The 24,200-nt window shown below is 40.1% G+C and overlaps 1 protein-coding gene across 2 annotated transcripts in view; it reads left to right on the top strand.

The window, feature by feature from the left end:
- The window catches only part of LOC129368995 (kelch-like protein 29), a 250,869-nt gene that overhangs the window by 167,665 nt on the left and 59,004 nt on the right, over positions 1 to 24,200 (top strand). For both annotated transcript variants that reach the window (XM_055044230.1, XM_055044229.1), the window contains exon 10: positions 11,338 to 11,536. In XM_055044230.1, the coding sequence (XP_054900205.1) occupies positions 11,338 to 11,536 (199 nt within the window). The remainder of the gene's footprint in view (positions 1 to 11,337; positions 11,537 to 24,200) is intronic.

Raw genomic sequence — 24,200 nt, forward strand, 5'->3', positions numbered from 1 at the left:
ATAAATGTATGTAAACGTGGAAAGGGTGCAAAAATAATTTACTCAAGTACAGTTATTTAAATGCAGGTTATCACTGCTCTTTTAAAGGTGAAAAGTACCAAAAAGTTACTTAGTTACTTTTCTATGAGCAGCAGAAAGTTTTTCTTGTAGATTTCACAAAGAAAGTTGGAACATATTGGTGTTAAAATCAAACTTTTTCTCAATTAACACTAAAAAGTTGCTGCTTTTCTAATACTAACAAAGTTTGGCCTTTCTTTAACTATTCTTAATGGGTTTTCCTCCAATTGATGCAACACCAAGAAAACTGATCAATGCAGTTTTTTGTTGTTGTTTTTTTAATGGCTCAATTTTTACTCAATATAATTTCAAATGTCACTCAAACCAAACAAAAGTTACGATGAACTTAAAAAGGAGCAATTGAGAGACAAATTGTACTTGATCAAGTGCTGTGTTGTAAAAAAAATAATAGTAATAATTTTGTGATTGTATCCCACTTAGATCACGCACCAGCAGGATTTCAAACTTTACATTATCGAGTATTTTCATGTGTTTAACCCATACTTAGTCCCAAAGTTCCTGCTGAACAACTTTATCTATATCTTACTCAAAACATTCTTGCTAAGCTAGGATACTTAGCATGTTTCTTAATAATTCAGCTTATAACATTTAAAAACATAAATGAAAGATGTCTCCCTTTTTCATTAATTATTATTATTATGTTTTGCTTTAGGCATGATGAAATTGAATGGTTACTGTTTATGCTGTTTTTGGCGGTGTTTTTTCCACAGTGATGGATGTTTTACACTCTTGTTCGCTGTGAACGTTGTTGCAAAAGCTGAAAAGCACTTAGTTGGGCATAATTTCCAAACTGTTTTGTCAGCATGTTAGCAATTTATATGCTAGCTTTACAAGCCAGCATATAAATTGCTAGCTTTACAAGTCGTGCACAAAAAAAACAGGCAGATTTGTTTTAGTTTTTATTTGTATTTGAATGGCTTTCTTGGCCACTGGAGTTCCAGATGGCATACTCACAGATTAAATCAGGGTATTTCTAATTTTATAATGTTTAATATATTTGTGTTTAAATCAGATCTCTTTGGGTGGCTTCACAGAAACAGGCAGGAAGTTGAAGAGGCCACGTGACTCTTCTCTGAAGGTGCTGACAGGGCCCTTCCATTCCTCCTTTCACCCAGCGACAATTACAGACACTTCATTCTTATTATAAACTCCCCGGCTCGGCCAAATCCTTGAATAGGACCTCCATTACACGACACTTCAACATATTTCAGAAAGGATCCTATCTTGCCAGGTGACTCAGCTTGACGAAAGAGGCTGATTAATTGGCTTTTTGGAAGGTGGCCAGCTAATGTAACTGCTCCAAAGGACAGTTAATGGTGCATTTCCATGATAAAAAAAAAAGGCCAACCTTGCTATTAAAAAGGACCTCCTGTCCACTCATCAGAAATAACAGCAGCCTGAGCTGACATTTGTGGTTTCCATACCAAATTAATGCAGTTAAATGTATTCTTACACAGTGCCGCTGATTATTGGGAATGTGTTTTTTTTTTTTTTACTCCAATCATCTTGTAATATAGTAACTTTCTTCCCTCTATCAGCACTCATTAAGCAGTGGAAGAAAAAAAATCATTTTCCAAGAACAAATGATGCTATCATTATGTAGTTAGTATATCAAATTATTAAAGGGAGGGAATCGCTTTGAGGCTGAGCGTTGATATGAACTGAGTTTCCCTCACTGTTTCACGATCCATTTACCTTCAGAGGCAACAATGACCCCCGCCATCTCAAGCATGGCTTTTAATTTAGTGATTTCTCCTTTTGGGCTCCAACTTCAAAATGGAAACTTCTGATCATCTTGATCTCCTGCGGGAGTGTTTAATTTGCTTCTGGATAAGATCAGCATTGTGACGACGATCATCTATATACAGGGGGGTTCCTAGGCAGGCTTAAAAGTCAGGAAAATTTCAATAACATTTTCTAAGGCTTGATGAGAATAAAAAAATATATCAAAATTGAGGCTCCAAACTTTATTTCTGACTATCATCTAAAACTTTAAATCCAAAATTTCTGGAAAATGAAGGGCTTTTAATTGTTTTTATATCGAAGGGATGTTTGGCTTCAGTTCCTTGTGAAGTTAGGTTTTCAAAATGAATCTGTGGTTTTTCTGGGTAGTTTAAAAAACTACATATTGCATATTTCAAACTGCTTTATATAGGATAATCTACTCCAGGTTTTAGATGTTCCACTCGTAATATTTTAAACCAGAAGTGGCTTAATTTGGTCCACATGCTGAAAAAGAATGACGTATCCCTCAACTAGACTACTGAATTGGAAAGCTGCTTTGTCATTGTGATATTTTATGTTTGAGAAACATAAAGATGACAAAACGGTTCACTCATATGTTCAGAAAGTTTTTAAAATTGCTTTTAAAGTATAGAAATGTAAAATTCTGGAACTTGGAAATGGAACATTTGGTAGGAATCTCACTTTTAGCAGAGATGTGTGGGTTTGTAGAGTGAGCCAACATGAACGCAGCACATACCACTGTCTGTGATCACTTTAAAGAGACAGAACAAAGCAGGAAAGATCAATCCTGCTGATGGCGTTCGCTGCTCTCCTTGGAGCACAAAGCCACATGGGGATCAACATGGAACTCTTTGGTTGTCCTTGTCCGTATTCACGTCACAATCCTAAACATTCACGTTCGTGCATGAGCCCATGTATGACCTGCATATTCAACGGAAGAGGATCCGATGTGGAGCTGTGAACTCCGGATGTCCGTTCTCATCTGTGTCCTTTAATGTCCTCGAGCGCTCTCTGTCCTGACGTGTGCAGCCAGTGGAATAGCAGTCATTCAACCACAGCGGCTGGAAATCCTGAGGCAGTTCATCTCCTCTGGGTTCGCTTATGAACACAGAGGAGATGCATGAGTGGTGTCATTTACAAAGACTAATGAATTAGCTCCTTTTTGTGTTGTTTTCAAATTTAGAAGAAACAGCAAAGGTGTCCTGTTAAGCAGGAAGTACCCTAAAAGTCTTCATAACATTTTGATTAACAGCTGCAAGTCTTCTGAGGTTCATTTGCACCAGTTACTCTCCCAGTAAAGACCCCATAATATGATGCTGCCACCATGTTCAGGGTGTTTAGTTTTCCACCAAAAGAGGCATCTTGCGTTTGATCTCCTCTCACGTTTGCCGTTCCCACAAGTCTGAACCAGAAGTGCTCCATGTTGGTAGTCAAGCACATGCGCGATACATAACAAACCCATGGCTTCGAGACCAACAAAAAGAAAATATGAGGACGCTCTTGACCAATGTGTGAGAGACAGACACATTGACAAAATCTCCCCTGTCAAGATCGAGCTAATTAGCTAAGCTAATTTAGCCGGTTCGGCAGTAGGTACTCCAGTAAATATTAATATTTATTTTACTGCAACACAGAGGTGGGTAGAGTACTCAAAAATTGCGATTGAATAATAGTTGTAATGTACTTATTGTTTATAAGTTGGGGACAAGGCAACTCTAAACTTGTAGCTTGTTTACTGTTGTCATAGCAAATGCCTGCCAAAATGGCTGTCAATTACAAAGTTCACAGACATAACGTATCACATGGGAACTTGGTATTGAATTGTGCAGAACATTTTGTTGGTCAGTAATATGAAATTACAGTGAAACATGATGAAATCCATGAAAAAGTTTAAGGAATGCAGTTTATTTCTCTTATTTCTCTGACTGGAGGCAGCCAAACAAAATATATGGTGCTGTTTTTGTCAGCAAAATGTTTTTGATTAAAACTGGGAAGGGAAGCTTTTGTTTTTATTATTATTATTATTATTATTATTATTATTATTATTATTATTATTATTATTATTATTATTTTCCATGAATGAAGTCATGCTGAAATAGGCCTCAGAGGAAAACACATGGCACCTGTCAGCAGTTGCTCAGGGCAGCGTTCAGCGTCTGTCCTCCGCTACGTCTCACTCCATCTCCCTTCCATGCTTCTGGCAAATAAGCGCACATAGTGGTGAAGTCACAAGAGGACAAGCACAGGCTCAGCTAAGCATCCCTTGGATGCCAAAAATGTACCATTTGGAAGAACATATTTCAGTCATCCATAATATGATGACAGATGAAGTCACATGCATGTTGTTTTTCTTTCTTTTTTTTTAATCCGTAATAGAAACCTCCATTAATAGTGAAGTCTGTGAAGCTTAGAATAAATATGGGCCTCTGTTCACTGCAGTTTGAGGGAGTGTGTAGTTTTTTTGTTTTTTTTATTTCTCCTGTAGTAGGTTTTTTAGGCATCAGGTTGTCCATTTTTTACTCTAAAACACGCGACTATCTGCTAAGAGCAAAGCAAAATAGGAGTCTTTGTGTCATTTGTTGGAAGCTGCCACAGCACTGAATCATCACACACACATGCACAGTAAGAGGCGTTAGTCCTCGCTGACAGAAGTGGAATGGGAAATGCTCAGCGGTCATTTGTCATCTGTGTTAGCAGACCCCCGGCTGCTTCTCTGCTGCTTCTGACAGATCTTAGAGGCTCCCTGTTAGACACTTTATCCTTGCCTTTCACCAAACTCAACCTTTTCACTTTTGCTGTTCACCTGCCTGCTATTTTTTTTTTCTCTGCAAGTCTGGAGAAAAAAAAATAGCAGGGAGAAAACAGTACACGCTGGTACTGCAGCGGTGGATTTCCTGCAAGTTTAGCAATAATCGCATGTGGCTGCAACGCATGCTTTTTTCTGCTGGCACTGAAATCTTGGCCTGCTGTGTTTTTTTTGTTGTTGTTTTTTTTTTGTTTTTTTTTGCTCTCACTCAGTGTGTGTAATTTGGAAACCATTAGAGACTTATAGTCGCACATTAGATTTCATATTGTAATATAAGTGGATATGCATAAGGATCCTCGTAAATACCTCCTGTCCAAGGAGAATGTAGCATGTGAGTGGGCCGACGAGCTGAAAGAAGCTTCACCATATGCTGTCAGTCTCCTGTGGACACCTTCCATGTGTTCAAAGTGTTAAAAAAATATTGAATTCCCCATTAGAAATGTGACAGATTGCATGAATAAGGCTTATTTTCTTGCAGTTGGCATACTAACTGTTGAAGTTTGTGTCGTTTGCACGGTCTCGTGTTGAAAGCTGCGCCAGTTTTGCTGGGATGACGGGTCAAAGATGATATCTGCTCTCATTTACTGCTCTTGCCAGTGCAGGGGTCAAGGGTCAGGGTTTGCTGAAGAGCAAGACAGAGATGGAGAGAAACGGAGCCAACAGCGACAGAAAGGCTCTCTCGCTGGCCTGAGTGTCACAGTTTCCCACTTTCATTTTACTTGTTCCTGTCACATACAAGCACACAAATGGCACAAATGATCATTAAAGGCTTTTAGCACAGCTGTTCATAAGGAATGGATCCAGTATGTGCACTTTTCATGCTGAAAGCACTCTGGAGTTGCTATCAAAGTTAACGCTCTGAAAGAATTCAGACTATAAATACCAAGATTTTTACTTATTTTAGTGCTATGTTTTGACCATAAGGTAAAAGGTCAAATTTTAGTATCGCTTGAAGCCTCAAGAATAAGAATCACTGTGGAAGATTTTATTCTCACTTTAATAAAAAAAAAAAAAAAATAGTGCACACTGTAAAAGTAATTGGCTCATTTAGGACAGCGAGGCATTTCTTGAAGTTTCATTGTTGGAAAGTTTCATTGTTGGAAAGTTAAGTGGGAAGTATCCCAGAGATTTAAGGTTCTAAGTAAATAATGCTCACACTTTTGGAAGGAGTGTCCATTGAAAGGTTTTATGTTCTCATTATCAGTCGAAATCCTACAAAAGTGGAAGCTTGCAAGATGATGTTTCATTAAAACCGATGACATGCATATGTGGTAAGAGAAAACATCGCCAGTCTGCATCAGAACCCGTTACCTGTGACTGCAGTCTCTCCTGTACATTTTTGAACATCCATCCATCCATCCATCCATTTTCTGAACACCCTTCTCCCTAACGGGGTCAGGAGTCGCTGGTGCCTATCTCCAGCTGCGTTCCGGGCGAGAGGCGGGGTTCACCCTGGACAGGTCGCCAGTCTGTCGCAGAGTTTTGAACATTTGGTCTAGATCTAGAGTTGTTGCTGGTAAGTCTCAAAATCTAAGTTAGGTCATAAAAATACAATGAATTCATCCCATTCAAACGTTTCTGAGAGACGCAACTCCAAATTATTTACTGCAAATCTGCTTGCAGAACTTTCTGTAAAATGAGACTTGGGAGACTGAAATACCTATAATTCTATACGCCACTAATATTCCCACAAACTGGTATTAAACTCTAATGTAGCCTTACCTACAATACCGCGGCTGCTATATGGTATTCACATATGTTATGGTAAGTATGTAAGTTTAAGAACTGTGTTTCTTGGGTGCCACATGGCTCATGTCCAGAGGCTGCAGCCCCTGACACAGTTGGCCCCGGTTCGACTCCCGGCACCAGGGCCATCTCCTGCATATCTTCCCCTTCTCTCTCTTTGTGCTTCCTCCTGCCCAGCACAAAGAGAGAGAAGGGGAAGATATGCAGGAGATGGCCAGCTCCAACAGTAGTTGGAGCTGTTCAAGCTTCATAGCACAGATCTAAAAAAGACCACTAGTGTTGCATAAACCTTAAGAAAACTACATACAGCAAGTTCATTGAAAGTTGCATGCTGATGCACAAATGGCTGTAGTCAAAAATGTCAATAGCCACTAATAATTTTACAGTCATAGATAACAGGTCATTACTGCAGCGTTTCATTGCACTTCATCATCTTTGACATAGTCCATTGTTTTATACTATTATAAATATCTGTTAATGATTTAAACATGAACAGAATGTCTAAAGCTCATAGAAAAGTCTGTTTTCCCAAGTCACTGGTTTTTGGTGAAATAACTTGGAAAAAATTGAAATTGTGACATTGATTTTAATAGAACATGATTTCCTCTGCTTTAGTTTGTTCTAATCTAAGACATATTGTAACTATTTCCCAGCACAAATCTATTCTGAAAGATAAGTGACTTGAGAAAACAGGATGTATTTTTTTTTCTTGCTCTTCTGGAGTTCAATGACTGACATAAAGCAGGACTTCCGTTATTTTTCTCTTTTTTTCCGTCTTGTAGGTCTGGCAGATTATATTTGAATATTAAGAAGAACTGTCTCTTATTTGCATGGCAGTATGCGCGCGTGTGTGGGAGGAAGACCACGGAGCCGGAGTAGAGGTGGATGGGGAAGGGTGAAGTGAAAAAGTAGTGGGCGTTGTAGCTGGCTAGTTAAAATTAGCGACGGAGAGTAATTGTCTGTTGCTGCTTAATTTATTCCTGTTAACAAGCGGCACAAAGAGAGAGATTTGCACATTCGCTCTCTCTCTCACACACACACACACATGCACCCCCCCCACACACACACACACACACACACACACCTGCAGTTGCAGTACATTTATCAGAATTCAGCTTGAAATTTAGGTTTAGGTCACCGAATTTCCCAACCAACCAAATTAACTTTAAAACTAACCACACCACCCAGATTTACAGCTACTTGTATTCAAACTGCATCCTGTCATATTTACAGGAAACTAAAATCTCACTGAAGATATTCCAGCCAGCTGCTGCCATCTCTCCCCGTTTTTTGCTTCAGTCTCCTTGTCTTCATGCAAGGTGTGTTCGATGGGCGGATGTTTTCTTGTTTGTGGCACCATGAGTCTTTGGCTTTTTGCACAGACCAGATGCTCTGTGAGGTAGTTTTACTGCCGTTAAATGATATTTGGCAAGCGAAAAGAGGCTGTAACAGATGTGGGTTAGTACGGAGCTCACGCTTGCAGACAGTTTAGTGGGATGTTTTTTTATATATATATATTTATATCTATATAGTTTTCCACAGTTAAAAGAAAACAAAAATGTGTGGTGTTGAAAATTGGTGGGGTTTTGTGTGGGTGTGTGGTTTTAACAGTGTGCTCTATTTCTGCATCACTCCAACAAAACCACTTTAAAAAACAAACCCTATTCTCGCTGTTCTGGCCTTCCTTGTATGAGCAAACAAAGTTCCTGGTGTCTGAGACTTCATTCAATTATATTAGCAGAGTTCAAATATTAAGAAAAGCAGACATCTTTGGAAACACGCCACGGTACCGTTGCAATTAGTCATGTTACTGTTGCCAAAATTATTTGTCAGTATGTGTAACACCTTTGGGTTAGTTAGTCTGGCCAACAATAATGGACCTGTGCACAGAGAGGCCTACTACACTGCTAAGATTAGTTCATTCAAATAATCCTACTCTCCCTTCAGAGATGATGAATGTGGATAAAAAGGTGCCATAATGCTGAGGAACACAATACTGAGCAAAGGTTGTTATACAGGAAGTCAGCAGGGTAACTGGAGGAACTGTTTCCTAAAAGATACACAGGTCATCTGGGTGAGTTTGATTCTATTTTTCATGCTTTTTGGTTTGTTTCGATGCTTCTGGAAATGTGAAAATTGGATTTTTAAAAAACTGTTTTTCAAGTGAATGGAAATTGCTGGTCTTGCCAAACACAAACTAGAAAATATTCACTTTCATAGAAAATCCAGTGTCAAGGCAAGAACTGAAGGGAGCTGAAAGTAAGAGTGAAACCTGAGGGTGGAGCGGAGTTCAGTGGTAAAACTTTAAAACAAATGAAATTTTACTCCAAATCTGCTAGAGCAGTTTTAAAAAAAGTGATGGTTTAAACATCTGTGTCACTAAACTTGATCCAATTTTTTTTGTTGTTCATTTTCATTTGTGTAGCAGTGAAAGAGATTAGCTTCTGAGTCATGCATTTCAAATTCCATAAGACACTTTTATTTGACAGTCGGTTTGTATTGGAGAGAGGAATTTTATCTGTCCATAAATTACAGATTTAACAGATAATGTGTAAAATACAAAAAGGCAAAGTGTAGCAGCACTTGTTTTAAACTAGTTAAAGCTGAATCATTTAGTCATAGTGAAGCGTCGTGTAAAATATAACATTTTTCAGTTGAATGTAAGTTTGACTGATTCAAATAGCTTTTCACTTGGATTTCCTTTGAATAAAGTTAACTTTTAGAACTTACTTATTAAGTTATAAAACCCAGAAGTCATAGCACATATTTGAATGGTTGAAATAGCATCATATCTAGAATTTCTGCAATTTTGGCTCTTCAGCTCATTTCTTTCTGTTTTGCCACCTGATTAAAACCGGCCCCTATGCAGCTTTGATTTTGCTCCTGGGGTCAGAAAAGTCACAGCGGGAACTATTTCGTCTCTCTCAGACGTACACGTAGAATCCACAGAGCTAAAATGGCTAATCACAAAAACATTTAATGATTTCATTTGGGAAAATAACATTTAAATGTGTCTCGTAAAAGTTGCAAATAACTGTTTCCTTTAACATTTCCTGGATAAATAAGATGAGTGATGTTGAAGCAGACCTGGAGAAAAGTAGTTTGCACAGAAGTTCAGAGGCGTAAGCCTGCAGCTTAAATCCTCCCCCATTTAAATGTGCAATGAATGAGTAACTACAGGGCAAATCCTCCATCCGCTCTTTAATTGAAACCACCGACTAATCTGGAGCTCAGAAGTCTCCATACGGGAGTTTCTCACAAAACGACAGAGAGTGAGTTGGCCGCGTCCTCCGACTGTGCTGCAAGCAGGTGCAAGTGTCTATGTGGCTATTGAGTTGTTTGTTTAATAAAGCGTGTTGTGTGCATTCGAGGATGAGGGAAAGCAGACAGTCCCAGATGCAGGACAGTATTTGGCTGCAGGCACGCTCGTGGACAGGAAATGTCATCAGCACAAAGCTCTGATTCCTGTGGAAACATCAAATCCACTCTCCTCTCTTCTCGTCTTCTCTTCATATTGCTTAAGCACGCGCTTTTTATTCTTAAGCTGCCACTCTTCCTATCCCCCCTTCTTCCTTCTTTATGCTCCTTCCGCCTTTGTTGTGTCCCTCATTTCATTTTTACTCTCCTCTTTGCCTCTGAGGCCTTGTTTTTCTTTTCTTTTTTTATGCTTCTGTTTGGTCAGATGAGCTGACGACATTGCTGGAGAACAAATGGGACGCACGGCAAAGTAAAAAGACCTCAGGTGGGAGCAAGAGCAGCCCAGGCAGAATGTCGGCTTATTATTTGTTGCCCCTCTGAATGATGTCTCTCGGAGTCTGTTGTTTTGTCGCTCTCCCCGCTCGGCTCGGTCACTTTGTCCTGAGCCGAAGGGTCAGAGAGGTCGGCCTCCGCCCAGCTCCCTGTCGCTTTGTCCAAGCTTGTTTACAGCTTTTACTGTCGACTCCCCTGGGGGACACGCATACACTTGCACAGCGAAAAAAATATTCTCTCTTCTGCTATAGCTATAAACAAGGCAGCCTACTATATCCTGTTACTGTTTGAACTCTACAAACCGGGCATCGTTTTCATTCCACTTTATAATTTCGAGCTGCTTGTGTTGGTTTGATCCATTAAATTGAAGTCTGGTGGAAAAAAACCAAAACATTTAATGGGTGTATAGGTACTTTTGCAACATGCTAAACCTCGAGGTATAAAGATGGAGAGGTGAAATCCAGTATAAAATGTCTCTCTACTAGAATTTAAAGAAACCAGTTCTGAGCCAAAATAAGTCAAATAATTAATCTTTTCTTCTGCTTTAACAAAAAAAAAAACTGTTCCTCTTGGCACTTCAGTGTTTTTGGCTTGAATGGGTCGTGATTAGGGGGAACCGGGTTTTAATTTCACTGCAGCAGGAGCCCCCTTTTTTTTTTCCATCCGACGAAATATTTCATTTGGAAAGCGAACAAATCGGCAGCAGAAGTCGGAAGTAAGAATACCTCCTGCTGCTTAGCTTGAGCGCGCTCCCTGTGAAGCTAAATTCCAAAAATGAAAGCGTGACTGCGCCGAAAAGTTGTCCTTAGACGTCACTGCAGCTTCTCCTTCGCTGCATGCATTCCTTTCAGACATGAAATTAAAAGCAAGCCCTCCCAAGTTGTTTTTTTTTTCCTGACAGTGCCTATGATGGTAAATTTGAAAGATGAAAGAGTCTGGAGTTTGAGGCTACATTTTTTTTTCTATCCTTGTTTTAACATTTTGTCCTACACACATGGGAAAACTGAAAAAGGAAACACGGCTGAGTGATGAACTGTAGCTTTGATAGTCTGCCACAGACAGTGGCTAAACTAATGGCCTGACTGCTGCCAAGTTTCAGCACATTAACAGAGCAAAATTTCACAGCATCTTTCCGTTTTTGTTTTTTTTCTTCAATTTTAAAAAGAATTGAAGTCTTTCCTTTTAAACATCTCCTCAATCTGTCCCCTCAGCATTTGTCCGAGCTCTTGGCGGTGGTTCGTCTTCCCTTCATCCATCCGTCCTACCTGCTCAACGTCGTGGACAACGAGGAGCTGATCAAATCGTCAGAGGCCTGTCGAGATCTGGTCAACGAAGCCAAGCGTTACCACATGTTGCCCCACGCGCGGCAAGAGATGCAGACCCCCCGGACACGGCCGAGGCTTTCTGCAGGTACGCGCAAAGACAAACTGGTCTGCGTCATCTTTGGCTTGGCCTTTGTGCTGCACACATGACCTGCTTTCCCATAAAACTGATTTATAAAACATGGTTGGCAACTCCACACCCACACTCACGTCCACTGTTCATGTTTTACAGCATCCCTGTGGTGGAGGGGTCAGGTCTCCACAAGGAGACTCTGACCTGTCGGTGCGTTCGATCGATTTTCGCCTGCAACTGGAAAGCAATATTTTACAAGTCCATAACGCCGATGCTTGAATGTGCACGTCGGCATCGCGTCATATTTCTAAATTTTAGGAAGGATTTTTCATTCCTCTTGTCGAACGACTACAGCCAATGAAACTGATGGGTAACCCTCACAGCTTTCATTGTGTTTTTGCAAGATAGAGGACCTTGCTAAGCGATCACACTCCTTGAGTTGTTTTTTTTTTTGTGTTCTGAACACATATTTTAGATTTTTTTAGATTATTTTTGTTTGGTTTGGTTTGTTTTATGAAAGGCCAACGCAAAGATTTCCTTCAGCTAATTTTACAGTGCAGGAAAGTGAATGCACAGAAATCAACTTAACTTCATTGAGTAAATACCTTTTAGAATTTATTTTTCCTGTAGTTAAATTTGGACATTTGGGGTATTTCTCCACCAGATTGACATTTTTGCCCCATCACCTTTTCAAAGTAAGCTCCAGCTCTTTTGAGCGTAATGCCGCCATCACCGTGTCTCACCATTGGGATGAAGGGTTTAAAGGTGATGCACATTTGCGTATTTTTTTCTATGTGGGTTTTTTTTTGGTCTGCTTTCACAGGGCAGCTGTATTCACACTCACAGGTGTGGAGCAAAGTGAGCTGAATACAGATGCAAACTAAACTGAAAGAAAATGCACAATCCTTTCCTTTTACAACCCCACTGGGTGTTGATCCACCACTCCGGTAAAATACATTCAGGTATTTGGTTTTATTGTGAGAAAGCGTGAGAAGGTTCTAGAGGCATGAATACTTTTGCACACCACTGACCCTATTAAGCATCGAACAACTTTCAAACATTGGGTGGCCACCCTCAGGTGTTCCTAATGCAGCCGCCCAAACATTTACTCTTCAACAGCCAGTGACGTCCAAACTGTTTGAAGGCCGTGTTTGTTTACATCGTTAAAATCATAGAATAATTCATGGAAATCGAACGGTACCGGAAAATTGCTTTTGGCCACAGGATTTGTAGAGTTTTTTTGTTTTTGTTTTTTCCACGGGGTCGTCCAGGACCTCATTCTTTCCCCTGTAAAGAGCTGCCTAATTATAGTGTCTGCGTGGTATTATGAGTTTTGTGCCAGCACACCTTACCATTCAGCTGAAGTTATTTTCTGCTTGGCAGAGTCGGGGTAATTGCCTAACAAATGGCACTTTACTGAGAGGTCGGTTTACCAGCTGACGCCGTTGTCCAGCCGCTGCGTTTATTTGCCAGTAAACAAACATTTGGAAAATTGCATTAGGTCAGTATTTCTGTATCTTTAATTGCCTTTAATCCAGTCTCACGAGGCTTCATAAAGAATCACTGGCCTCTGGAGAGGAGACGTTTGTGGCGTCCCGGGTGCTCGTTGTCACGCCATTACTCATCCGCGATCCAGTAGTTTCTCTTTGTTCTCAGCAGTTTCTTGAAGCGTTTCTTGTCGAGGCCCATTTTACCGTGTTTTGTATGTGCATATCTTAACGTGGTCCGCATCCCCATTATGCAGCCTGAAGAGCGCACTGATTCACACTCGCTCACGGCCTCTACGGCGGAATTATTTTAGTGTACAAATGCGATGATGAATAGATTCATGATGTGTTTTATGCCAATGGCTTATTGATTAAGATATACAACTACAAGTTTTCTTTCCAAATAAAGTTTTCAACTCATTCAAAGCTGAATTTGATATTATAAGCGACTGACCGGGATTTCATCTGTTCGTGTTGCTTTTCTGAAGTTAGTTTGCAGGAACAGAAATACATTTGAAAACAAAAAAACGAGACATACATCTTTTTTTTTTTTTTTTTTTATCACTGTCTGAAAAACCAAACTCCTCGTTTTAGGTTAGTTAGTATCACCACAATCATTTCTATTTCCTAATGCCGATTTATTTATTAAAGGTATAATGTCTATCCATCAGTTTGTGACCTTAAGCCCAAGTGCAATTTGGTTATGCAAGAGGATTAATCCAAAACATAAAAGTTCATCCAAATTAACAGTGGTCTAGTCAAAGTCTGAATTTAAGTCAGATTGAGTTGCTTTAGCATAGTGGTGTCTGTCATGTTTTAGATGTCACTCTGGGTAACACACCTGAATCAAATGATTGGAGTGACCCCAGGTGAACTTTGACACATGTTGAGAAGGTAATTTATCAATTTTTTTTTTTTTTTAATCCACCATGTTGGATCAAGGACACCAGCGGATCAACCTGAGAGGACTAGATTTGGACATCCCTGCCTTCGCATGACCTTAAACAGCCGGTTTATTGTCTTTGCCTGATAACATTTGTTCAACAATCTCAAACGTGTGTGAAAAAAAATACAAGCAAAAACAGGATCAAATTTATAGAAGGTCAAATACTTTTTCTTTCACACCACCATATATGGCTTCATATCTTCTTGCACATGTTGCTCAACCATCTGCCAGGCTGGACGGGGTGGGCTCTCCTCGGCATGGTGCTGGTAGCTGGGATCGGTAGACGCGCTGATGGGCGAGAAAGATAAAATAACGACTGGAAGGAGAGTTTGAGGTTATCGGGGAGTGTTGCTGACACACACAGGATGTGAAAGTGGAAGGACATGGGAGAACAGGAAGAGAGGTCACTATGTGGTCAGTACGGATGAGGAGGGATGTGAGACGAAAAGCCCCCCCTCCTCCCGCGAGATCAGAAATGAAATTTGAAGGGCGGACGTTTGATTGAGTTTATTCCTTGAGCACATGTCTTCTTGTGTAAGCAGTAAGTGACTGTGCGTCTGTGTGTTTGTGTGTGGATTTTAAATGTGCGCAAGCAGATGGGGCACCACCTGAGCTTGGTTGATAAGTCTGTCAAGCAGAAAAAGAAAGAAAAACTGCCATCCGTGAAGCACTTCTTGCTGAGCGCAGTCAATCTGTGAACTAGTGGGTTTTGTGCATACGTGGGTGTATTAAGGCATCTGTGTGTGTGTGAGAGAGAGTGTGTGAATTAGTGCATAGGAATGTTTCTAAGGGCCCTAAACTGACATTCTTCTTACTTGGGAAAAATTTGATTTGCCTGGACGCTTTTTAGCCCAGAAATCCAAGACACCCCTATGGGACAAAATTTTTAATTAACTTCCTCAGTAATTCAGACCTAAACTGATGTGGAGTTATGCTTGAGGTTTGGGTGTCTCTCTGGCATTGTCTAGTGGATTCTGGCTAATAGTGGAGTGTCTGTATCTGAGATCAAACGGATGCAGTAGCAGTAAAAAGAAAGGAAGGGGAAAAAAAGAGAATTGAGTCTTGAATATGCACATGTTTTACTACATCTATAAAATTTGGCTTCCATATTCATTCTGTTCTTCCGACACACTTTTCATTGCAATTACAGTTGTACAGTTGTTTGGGTTTCATCCATCTGTCTCCATCCATCTCGACCAGTTTTGCACATCAAGAGACTGAAATGTCTTTCCCAAATTGCTTCGTTTCAGGTTCATTCAGTTTTCTGCAAGTACTGCAGGATTGCCCATCATTAGCTCTACTCATCAACTTTGATGAGCTCCCTTGATATTAATGATATCAGAGAGCTATTAGTTGTTTGCAACACCGCTTTTGTTCAAGAAGTCCACAAAGTTTAGTTTTGATGACATATGACCAGAGCACTTTCAACCATGTCTGCGGTTCTCTTTTCTTTCCCTCATTAAATGTGTCGTTACTCAAGCTATGAGTTTAGGGGAATGGTTCTGTCTCGGTGTGCTTGCAGTCATGTCACAAAATGTATTGAGCATTGCTCATTGAAATGTTTAGGATTTTATTTTATATCTACTGTTTCACTTGCTCCCATATCCTTAACAATGCATGTCAATAGAAGTCATGTTTGGACAAAGTATACTGATGTGCTGCAAATATCTTTAAACATATAATTTTTGAACTATGAACTCATTATTCAGGTTGAAATTAAGCTCATCAAGGATTTGGCAAAGTGCAGGAGGGTGAAAAAGGGGGGCACAGGTGGCGCCCCGTAACATCAGGGACTAGTAACGCCTCAACAATAAGAAGAATGAGGAGAGTCAGCAGAACAGGTGTCTGGAGAGATACTACGAGGATTAAAGTCTCTTTATTTCAAACGTTTCAACATAAACATTTTTTTTTATATTTTTTTATGTGAATCCATGCTCTTCCAGAACAGGGAAGAGGTTTTCCTTGATGACATTTGTGGTAATGTCGGCGTTGAGAGCAGAATGGTCGAGGAGAGGACTGGCTGAACAAATGATGACATTTAAAGAAAAGGGTCCAAGAATTTCCTGAGAGAAATTAGAAAAAGGTTATTGATGAGATTAATATCTAATTTGAAAAATGTATTTTCATTTAGTATGAAATGACATAAAATTGTATAAATCTCGAAAATACTTTTTGCCTCATAACAATGTTTACGGCTTTCTATAAGGTAACAAACTGTCTGAAATGCCAGTTTTTTTTTCTCTTTTTTTGCAAAACTTGCATATAAGTAAGTCAGTTTACTAATTTAAACTTACTTCAACCCTAAAAATTATAGTATATTTATACTTCTGTTGATAATACACTCCTCTGTTCGCACACATACTCCATTACGACACATAATGGAGAATGTGTCGTATGAACAGGGTAAAAATTACATCTGCCATGGGAAACGGAGAGTAACAAAAAGTTGGATCTGCTCTTGTCCAGGAAAACCGGGTCAGCCCTGTTGTAAGTTCACACTGGTTGTAGGATATAACCCTCTGGAAAAATATGTATCGTCTGAAATTCATTTTTATACTTCTTAGTGGTTTGAACAGTAGCCTGACAGCAAGATGACCCCGAGTTCAGATCCTCTCTGGGGCCCTTTTGGGTTGAGTTTGCATGTTTTCTTTCTGCGTGTTTGTGCATATGTGTGTGTGTGTGGGCGGGGGGATTTCTCAGAGGACTTTAAAAACACCACAAATATGGGTGTTTGGTTGACGGTGTATTCCAGAAAGCCTGAAGGGATGCTGTGTGAATGATTGTTGGTCTTGTGTGTCTTTGTGTATCTCTGCGGTGGAGTGTCGAAAGCGAAGAGGAGCCTGATCGATTTGCTTTTATTTAAAACTAAAAGGCAACGACTGTTTCCACTGCTGCTGGATTTTTATGTGTTCATTGCAGTTCCAGCAGTGTGATACATAGACATGATTGAAAATTGTGAATCGTCATCCATTGATTTAAATGGCCGTTTTTAAGAGCTTAGTGTTAAAAATATTCAACCTTTTTTTGCCATTCCGCTCTTAATATAGATCAAAAGAGTTGCAGTGGTTTAAAATGTGTCATTTTTGCAGAGTAATGAACGTAATCTTATTTTCGCTAGCTGATTAGCATTGTAGCATAAACTCAAGGGGGAAAAAAACGTGTTTCTTTTGAATGTTTCCACTTTTTTAAGCTCAGTTATTTGCTGAAACCAGTTATAAAAGGTGATTTAAATGATAGCCATTAACAGTGCAAGCAAGCAGTTTGTTTCTATTTTATGTTTGCTCCTCAGCGGTGCTGAAACACTCGTCTATATTTGGGCAGCTCCTTGACTGAAAATAAGATTCTAGAAACACTGCCATGCATTATGACTGAAGTGTGCCGTTAGAGAATAGAACCACTAAATTACCCCAAAAAAAGTACAAAAGAAAGCTTTTAGACTATGGGGAAAGTAGAAATGGGAATTTTCATTGGCTGCAAGCGCTTTTTGATATCAGGGTTTGACGTTTTATACATACTAGTACAAAATGGTTCGGTGCCTAACTAAAGCTGTGTATGTTCTAAAATTGGTTGCAAACTATGTCTTTAATTCGGCTAGTTAAGGAAAGCCTTCAATGTACATGTTCATTTCTTCTGAAGACCCAAGCTGTTTGCAATAACTACAAAGAGCAAAAGCTTTTATGAAAAATGTATAAAAAGGAAAAAAATAAGGTTATCTAATCCTGATCTAGTGCCTCTGTGTTACTTAAAAAATATATTTTTATGAAAGTTTATGAGAAGCAGCCAGATGGTTTTCACTCTCCTCCTAATTGTGTCTTTTTCTGAAGTTTTTCGACTCTCCTGCTGTGCTGCGTTCGTTTTTTCTTCCCCCCCGCCCTACTTCTTGCTTAACTTTTTCCATCTCACGGTCTGATAACTCATAAAGTGTCGCCACATTGTTTCACTCTGTCGCCTGTTGTTCTGCGTTAGAGATCTCCGCTTTTGCAGACAAACAAAATACTTGGAGCCGGCTTTTTTCCTTCTTCTTCTTATCCCTCTTTCATTTATGCCCAAATTAAGCTCGTAAAAATCTCAGTGAAAATCCATGAAATGAAGTTTATTTCCACGCAGCCTTGCCATCTTAAAACTGGGCTTTACTTTTGCTCTCATTTTACATTCTGTAGCGCGTTAATGACTGGATGCTCTTGCCATAAATTTTATTAGATGATAATTAAGGAGCCAAAAATTATATTGAGCAGAGAAATTGGCTGTCTGATCCAATTTTAAAATCAGAGTGATTAGTATGCTGGGGATTGTATTACTTGTGACGTACATCGGTGATTTGAATGTTATTTTTACCTCCCCGTCTGCAGCTGTGAAGCTCTCAGGAAGGCAGGGAGGAATATAGCTCATGTCCTCTGCTAACAGCCTGCTGTCGGCCTAATTTGGCCCGAAAAAGAGTCTTGGGTTGAAGTGAAAACTACGAGTGTCTCCTAATGAATCCGTGGCATTTTGCATAGCGTTTGTGTATCCATTAGTTGCTAATTGGTTAATTAGACCGTGGATGTGCATCTGATTAGCTGTCATTAGACTTTCCAGGGGATCGGGAGGATTAAACAGCCACTGCCACTGTGAGTTTAATCACAAACATTTTATTTATTTATTTTTTTCCTCCCGGAAAGCATAAGACGTACCGTATATGTGCCTGTGGTCCATTAAGAAGCGAGATTTCATGTAGTGTGTACGTGCGCGAGCCCTCCCAAAGTCATACATTATGTTCCCATTTCCTTCTCTCCACATGTGTCGCTGTGTTCGGCTCAGAGGAGGGTGGAGAGCGCCAGGGCAAACTGTTAACTCAACCCAGCCAAGTGGAATAGCACTCAGACAAATGAGCTGTAATGACTAGGAGACGCAGGGGTCCAGCTCGGCTCACACTGTTCCTCTGTCTCGCTCTCACACACACTCGCACTGTTAAACCTTTAAATGCATGTGCTGTGTTAGGGGAATCTTTCAGCGGTAGCTCTCTCTTTTTTTTTTTCCTGTCCACTTCATTACTTGTGATCAAGCAGTCATGTATGAAAAAGATTGCGCATGTTAACACAGAGCAGGAAGATCTGTGATTATGTGGCAGGTTGTCCTCAGATTTTTAGTTTCCAGTGATATGGAGCAGAGGCGGCTCTTCACCCGGGGCGGCGAAGCCAGTGGGCACCTCTGAAAAAAAAGATATCTATCTGTCATACAATGAGCACAATTTTCTGTGTCCATTCGATGAATCGTCACCATTAACCCCGGAAGAAAATCTTACCGTACTCTACGGGTGGCTGGTCACGTAAGTGTAATGATGCACAGATTCTTCAACCTTCATCAAAGGACATTTTTGTGCTTTTTAAAAAAAAAAAAAAATTATGAAATCGAGATGATATTTGATCATTTCAAATTCACAATTTGAAATAACGTTTTTGCTCTACAGAAAAATTCCTCAGTTTATTTAAAATGCAGCTTGAGATTTACAAAAACAAATTGTTGTTTTTGGCTGACACAGATGCTTAAAACTGATTTTTGAAACAGTTTTTGAGCTATATGCTTGTTTAGTAAGAAAGAGAAGAAAAATGCAGTTCCTTATTTATTTATTTTCCTTAATACAACTGATTGAAGTGTGTATGGAGCTGAAACCAGATGCATCTTCTGAAGATGTACAATAGAATAGACGGTCATTGCAATGTGTTGCAGAAAATAATAACATGAACCTTTTGTGAGAAAATCTATTCGCAAGAGGACCAGAATGCTATAATAAAACTGTTTTCATCATAGCAGCCATATGGTTTTCAGCCTTTTTAACGTTGTTTTCTGAATGTTTTTTACTCTCCTGCTGTGCTGCATTGTTTTTTTTCTTTCTTCTCAGTTGAAGCTGCGTTCTCGCTGCCTGGCATTAAATCAGACTGAACTTTTGCTCCTTTAGAACGTGTGGGATTACCAAAATGTATTTTTATTACTTTCTGCAGTGTTAGACGCTTGTATTTGGGAGAATCACCTTTTAACCCTTGCTAACACACACCTTTTCAGCTTTGAGATTATTAATGATGACCAGCATGAAGCATTTTTGGCTAAAATTGGTGTTATACTGAGGATCATAAGCATTAACTTCCTGTCTCACGTTGCTTTAAAGCTTACACATCATAATCTTTCCTCATGAATATCATGCGTTTTGTGCACTAGGAAAACATACAGACATCATGCTACCACCTCCGTGCTTTACAGTAGGAGCATTGTCCTGAGGCTTGGAAACTTCTTCCAAAGGCAACTATTCAACTCGCAGAGTTTCCTTTCAGGTCTTGTTTATCAAATCCTAACAGATTTACATGGTTAATTCAAACATCTGGGAAACTGCACCCATGTATGAACCAGACTCAAGCCTTCCAAATTAACCTCTTTCTTGGATCTGTACGCATGTCGATGGAAGCAGAGTGCTTCCTATCTAAAGTGGACTTCGGCGTGCTTCCTTTAAAGTACCCAGAAAAATTGAGAACTGGCTTTATTGGCCTTTTTCTTGTTGTTTTTGTTTACATTGTTGTTCCCAAATTATTCTCTGCCGCTCCTGTTCCAGTCGCACAAGGCTGGATTTTATCAGATATGGTTACACATTGGCGCGGCTCGCATTCGCCGCTCGGAGGAAGTAAAAATAGGCTGGCTCTGCGAAGTCCAAAAGCCCGTAGGCGTGACATTCATCTACTCATTCACACCTCTGCCAGCCAGCAGCTCCTTGGAGATTAGTTGTAGTGTACTACCAGCGGAAAGAAAGGGGAGCAAGACTCGCACCTTGTAAGGAGAGCATAAAGGATCATCAGATGACTTTCCTCTGAAGTCTGCCACATCCTGCTTTTGGCTCAGGCCCCCTGATTAATTTTCTCTCTCAGTGATCCCAGTGACATGTCCTCAGCTGCAGCTCCGCAGCTGACACTCGCTATTTTGTGTGTGTTTGTGTGTGTGGAATAATTGAATTTATTTTGATATTTGTTGTCCGAACACTAGTCATTAGATGAGTGGTTTGAAAAAATAAAATAAAAAAAAATTATAAGCCTTCTCTTTCCAGTGAGGAGTCTGTTGATTATTGCTCCCCTCTGTGTAATTATTCTGCACGATTTGTCTTTTAAAGCCAATGCGGCGTGAGATTACTGTTTCACCTCTCACACTGGAAAAGCAGGATGTAGGAAAGAAACGTGCAAAAAAAAAAAAAATGAAGAAAACGTCTTAAGAGTGCCCTTCAGCGATATCTCATTTGATTGTATTCCTGGATTCAGAGAGGAAGGTATTTGAAGGCGAGAGACACAGAGAAAAACCAAAGCACCAGAGAGACGCTTGGATGCAGCTGTTACCTGGAGAATTGGAGTATGAGTTTTAGATATTCCTTTGTCTTATCAGGGACATCTCAGTGAAACACAGCGCTTTCTCTCTCTCCGTCTCTCTCGATTCATAAATGTAACATGGAGGCAGTAAATCTGGATTGGATAACCTCTGATCTTAATATCTGCAGGGACTGAAGCCAAAATTAAGGTTCTGTCTGCTTGACCTTCTATGTAGTGAATACATTCAGCTTCAGGGAGGGAGGGAAATGAGGAAGTACAAAGATGTGTGTATTTGCGATATGGGGGTAGAGTAAGGGATTTCCTGGTCAGAAAACCTGAATCCCACAGTCCGTGCTCTGACTACTGGTAAACAGCATTTACTGAAACACAGATCAACCCCGGCGCATCTGGCACTCTGACCCGCCGTACCTGCCGTCTCTGCGAGGCTTTAGGGCTGCCTCAGCCTCATCTAATATTCAGCAGACATGGAAAACTGCCTCCGAGAGTGATCCGCACACGTGCTGATGATGCAGATTTAGCTATGTGGAATGCGAGCGTATGTGCCCCTGCATATAAAAAAAAAACAAAAACAGTAAATCCCACTTCATCCAGAAACCGAGGAAGCATTTTGAGCCTTTTGTTTTGTATGTATTGCATAGTTTCCGAGTGAGAAATCCCAGAAACGGCAGATCGGAGGAACTAGTGGCTGTCGGGATGTTTGGAGATGGAGAGACGGGGTTGAGATGATTTGCACATGAAGCAAGGAGGGATGGAAGGTGGATGTTGGAGATGATGTTGGTGGAAAAGAGGAACATCCCAGGGGAGATTCATGGAGACGGTCAGTGGAACTGAAGGGTCAAGATGGTGGTCCACCATGTCACCATGACCCTATGGAGAGACGTCAAGAAGCTCAAGGGGTCTGCAACATGAAAACTACAACGTAGTTTAACATGTTGTGTTTGGCAGATGTTTAAGCTGTATGTTTTACAGGTGTCAAAACAATAGAATTTTACACTTACTTTAGTGCAAGTTTTTTTGCGGTAACATCATGAAACTGGCCTTTAGCCGTAGCTAGGAAGGAAATAGGTAGAAAAGGGAAGGAGAAGACAAGTGGTCCGGAACCGGGAATCGAACCTAGCACAACCGCGTCAAGCTCTACGGCTTTTGCACAAGATGCACGCTCTATCTGAGCCACCCAGCGCCCCAAAACTGTTGCATTTTGACTAAAAGATATCATAACCAACCATGCTGAACCAAGATATCAGCAGAGATCAGGATATTGAGTGAACTGAGCTTTTAAATGGGCTTCAAGGACTCTCTTTAAGCCATGAAAAAAGGCTCCTAAGGACACCAGTCAATCAGTGTAGTGCAGGCTTTTTGCCCACCAGATGCCCAACACACAAATTACAAAATGCACACATACAAGGGTGCGCGCGCGTACACACACACACAAACTCCTGATGAAACAACACACACACATTGCACTTCTGTGGCCCAGGAAATAATTTGAGAGCCCTTGGACCCCTGATCCCTCACCATCACAAATTAACTCCATGGGAGAGAAATCATGGGATTAGTAAGAGGGTGGGGGGGGGAATAAAAAGCTAAAAGAAAAAATAGAGAGGAGCAGTGCAGAGATAAGAGAAAATGTTTATGGACCAGCAGTAAGTGGCTGAGAGCCCTGAGAGAAATCCCACTTCTGTCACTGTGGCTTTGATATCCAGAGCATACGATACTGTTTGCTTCCAGCTTTCAGCGTATGAATATATCTATGCATACAATATACGTTTTTGAAAGTATCTCTGTTGTAATAGGCAGATGTTTTGTTTTTTTCCCCCACCCACCACATTAACTTGATTTTGTTGTTTCACCGGCGGCGGTGCTTTTTCTTTTCGATTGTTCGTTGTAAACGGGAAATATTTGCATTCTCTCTTAAAGGTAAAATAATCCAAAAAACATGTCAAAAGCGTTTTCCTTGCATTTTTTCTTTCTTTTTTGTTTTTGCATATATCCAGCACTATACTGTAACTATAAAAAGGCACAAAAAATAAAGTTTCAGAGGGACGTGTATGACAGCTACATATTTCTTGAAGACACTCAGAGACCAGTCTGACTGGCAAAACCAGCAGCTCTTGGCAATAGCTCCCCTCACTGGTGACTGAGAGTCCTCTGCCCTACTCAGCTACAGTATCAAGTGTGTAATAATTATTTATGAAGAGCAGAAAAAAAACCCAGATGGTTATGATGCAACGGCTAAGTTGATGTTACTTTGCTGTCGACCTCTAAAGACGGCCTTCGCGAGTTTAGTTTCTAACATAACATTTTCTTAAAATCTCAGATCTAGTCAAAACAGAATGTTGCTTTATTTGTTGTTGATATGGTTAATATTTGAGAGGATATCAAACTAGAGCTTTTCACTGAAAAACTCAGTTGTTGCCTGTGTATTGTCTTTTTTTTTTAATGCATGCCTGGAGTCTGACAAGTTCTCACAGTTTCTAAGTATATTATCAGCTGCGATGTGAGTAAAACCTCAGTATGACACCGTCATGGCATCCCCTGCTAAATAACTGCAGCATGAACATTTTCATTAATATTTTTGCCCATTCAGCACTTGGTCAAACGTAAATGGTTTAAGATATGATAGCAACTTTTTCTCTTCACCTATTTGATGTGATAATTTTCTCAGGAATGTGTTTTTATTTTGGCTAAGCTGTTCCTCGCCGCTCATCATTCAGGCATTAATAGGTGCGTTGCCTCTTTAGGAATTTTGTTTTGTTATGAACAGCCCGCCACAAAGCCACAGTTCCTTTAGTTGTTTAAACAGAAATCCTGGTGACAGTTTGACAGTAACAAATTATTTTGTCACCAATGGTGTTAGTTTTAATAGCTTTTAGTTGAGCGTTATTCATCGTGGCGAAAAGTGTTTC

The sequence above is a fragment of the Poeciliopsis prolifica genome, unplaced genomic scaffold (assembly GCF_027474105.1).
Source record: "Poeciliopsis prolifica strain line A6 unplaced genomic scaffold, Auburn_PproV2 SCAFFOLD020, whole genome shotgun sequence".
Lineage (NCBI taxonomy): Eukaryota > Metazoa > Chordata > Actinopteri > Cyprinodontiformes > Poeciliidae > Poeciliopsis > Poeciliopsis prolifica.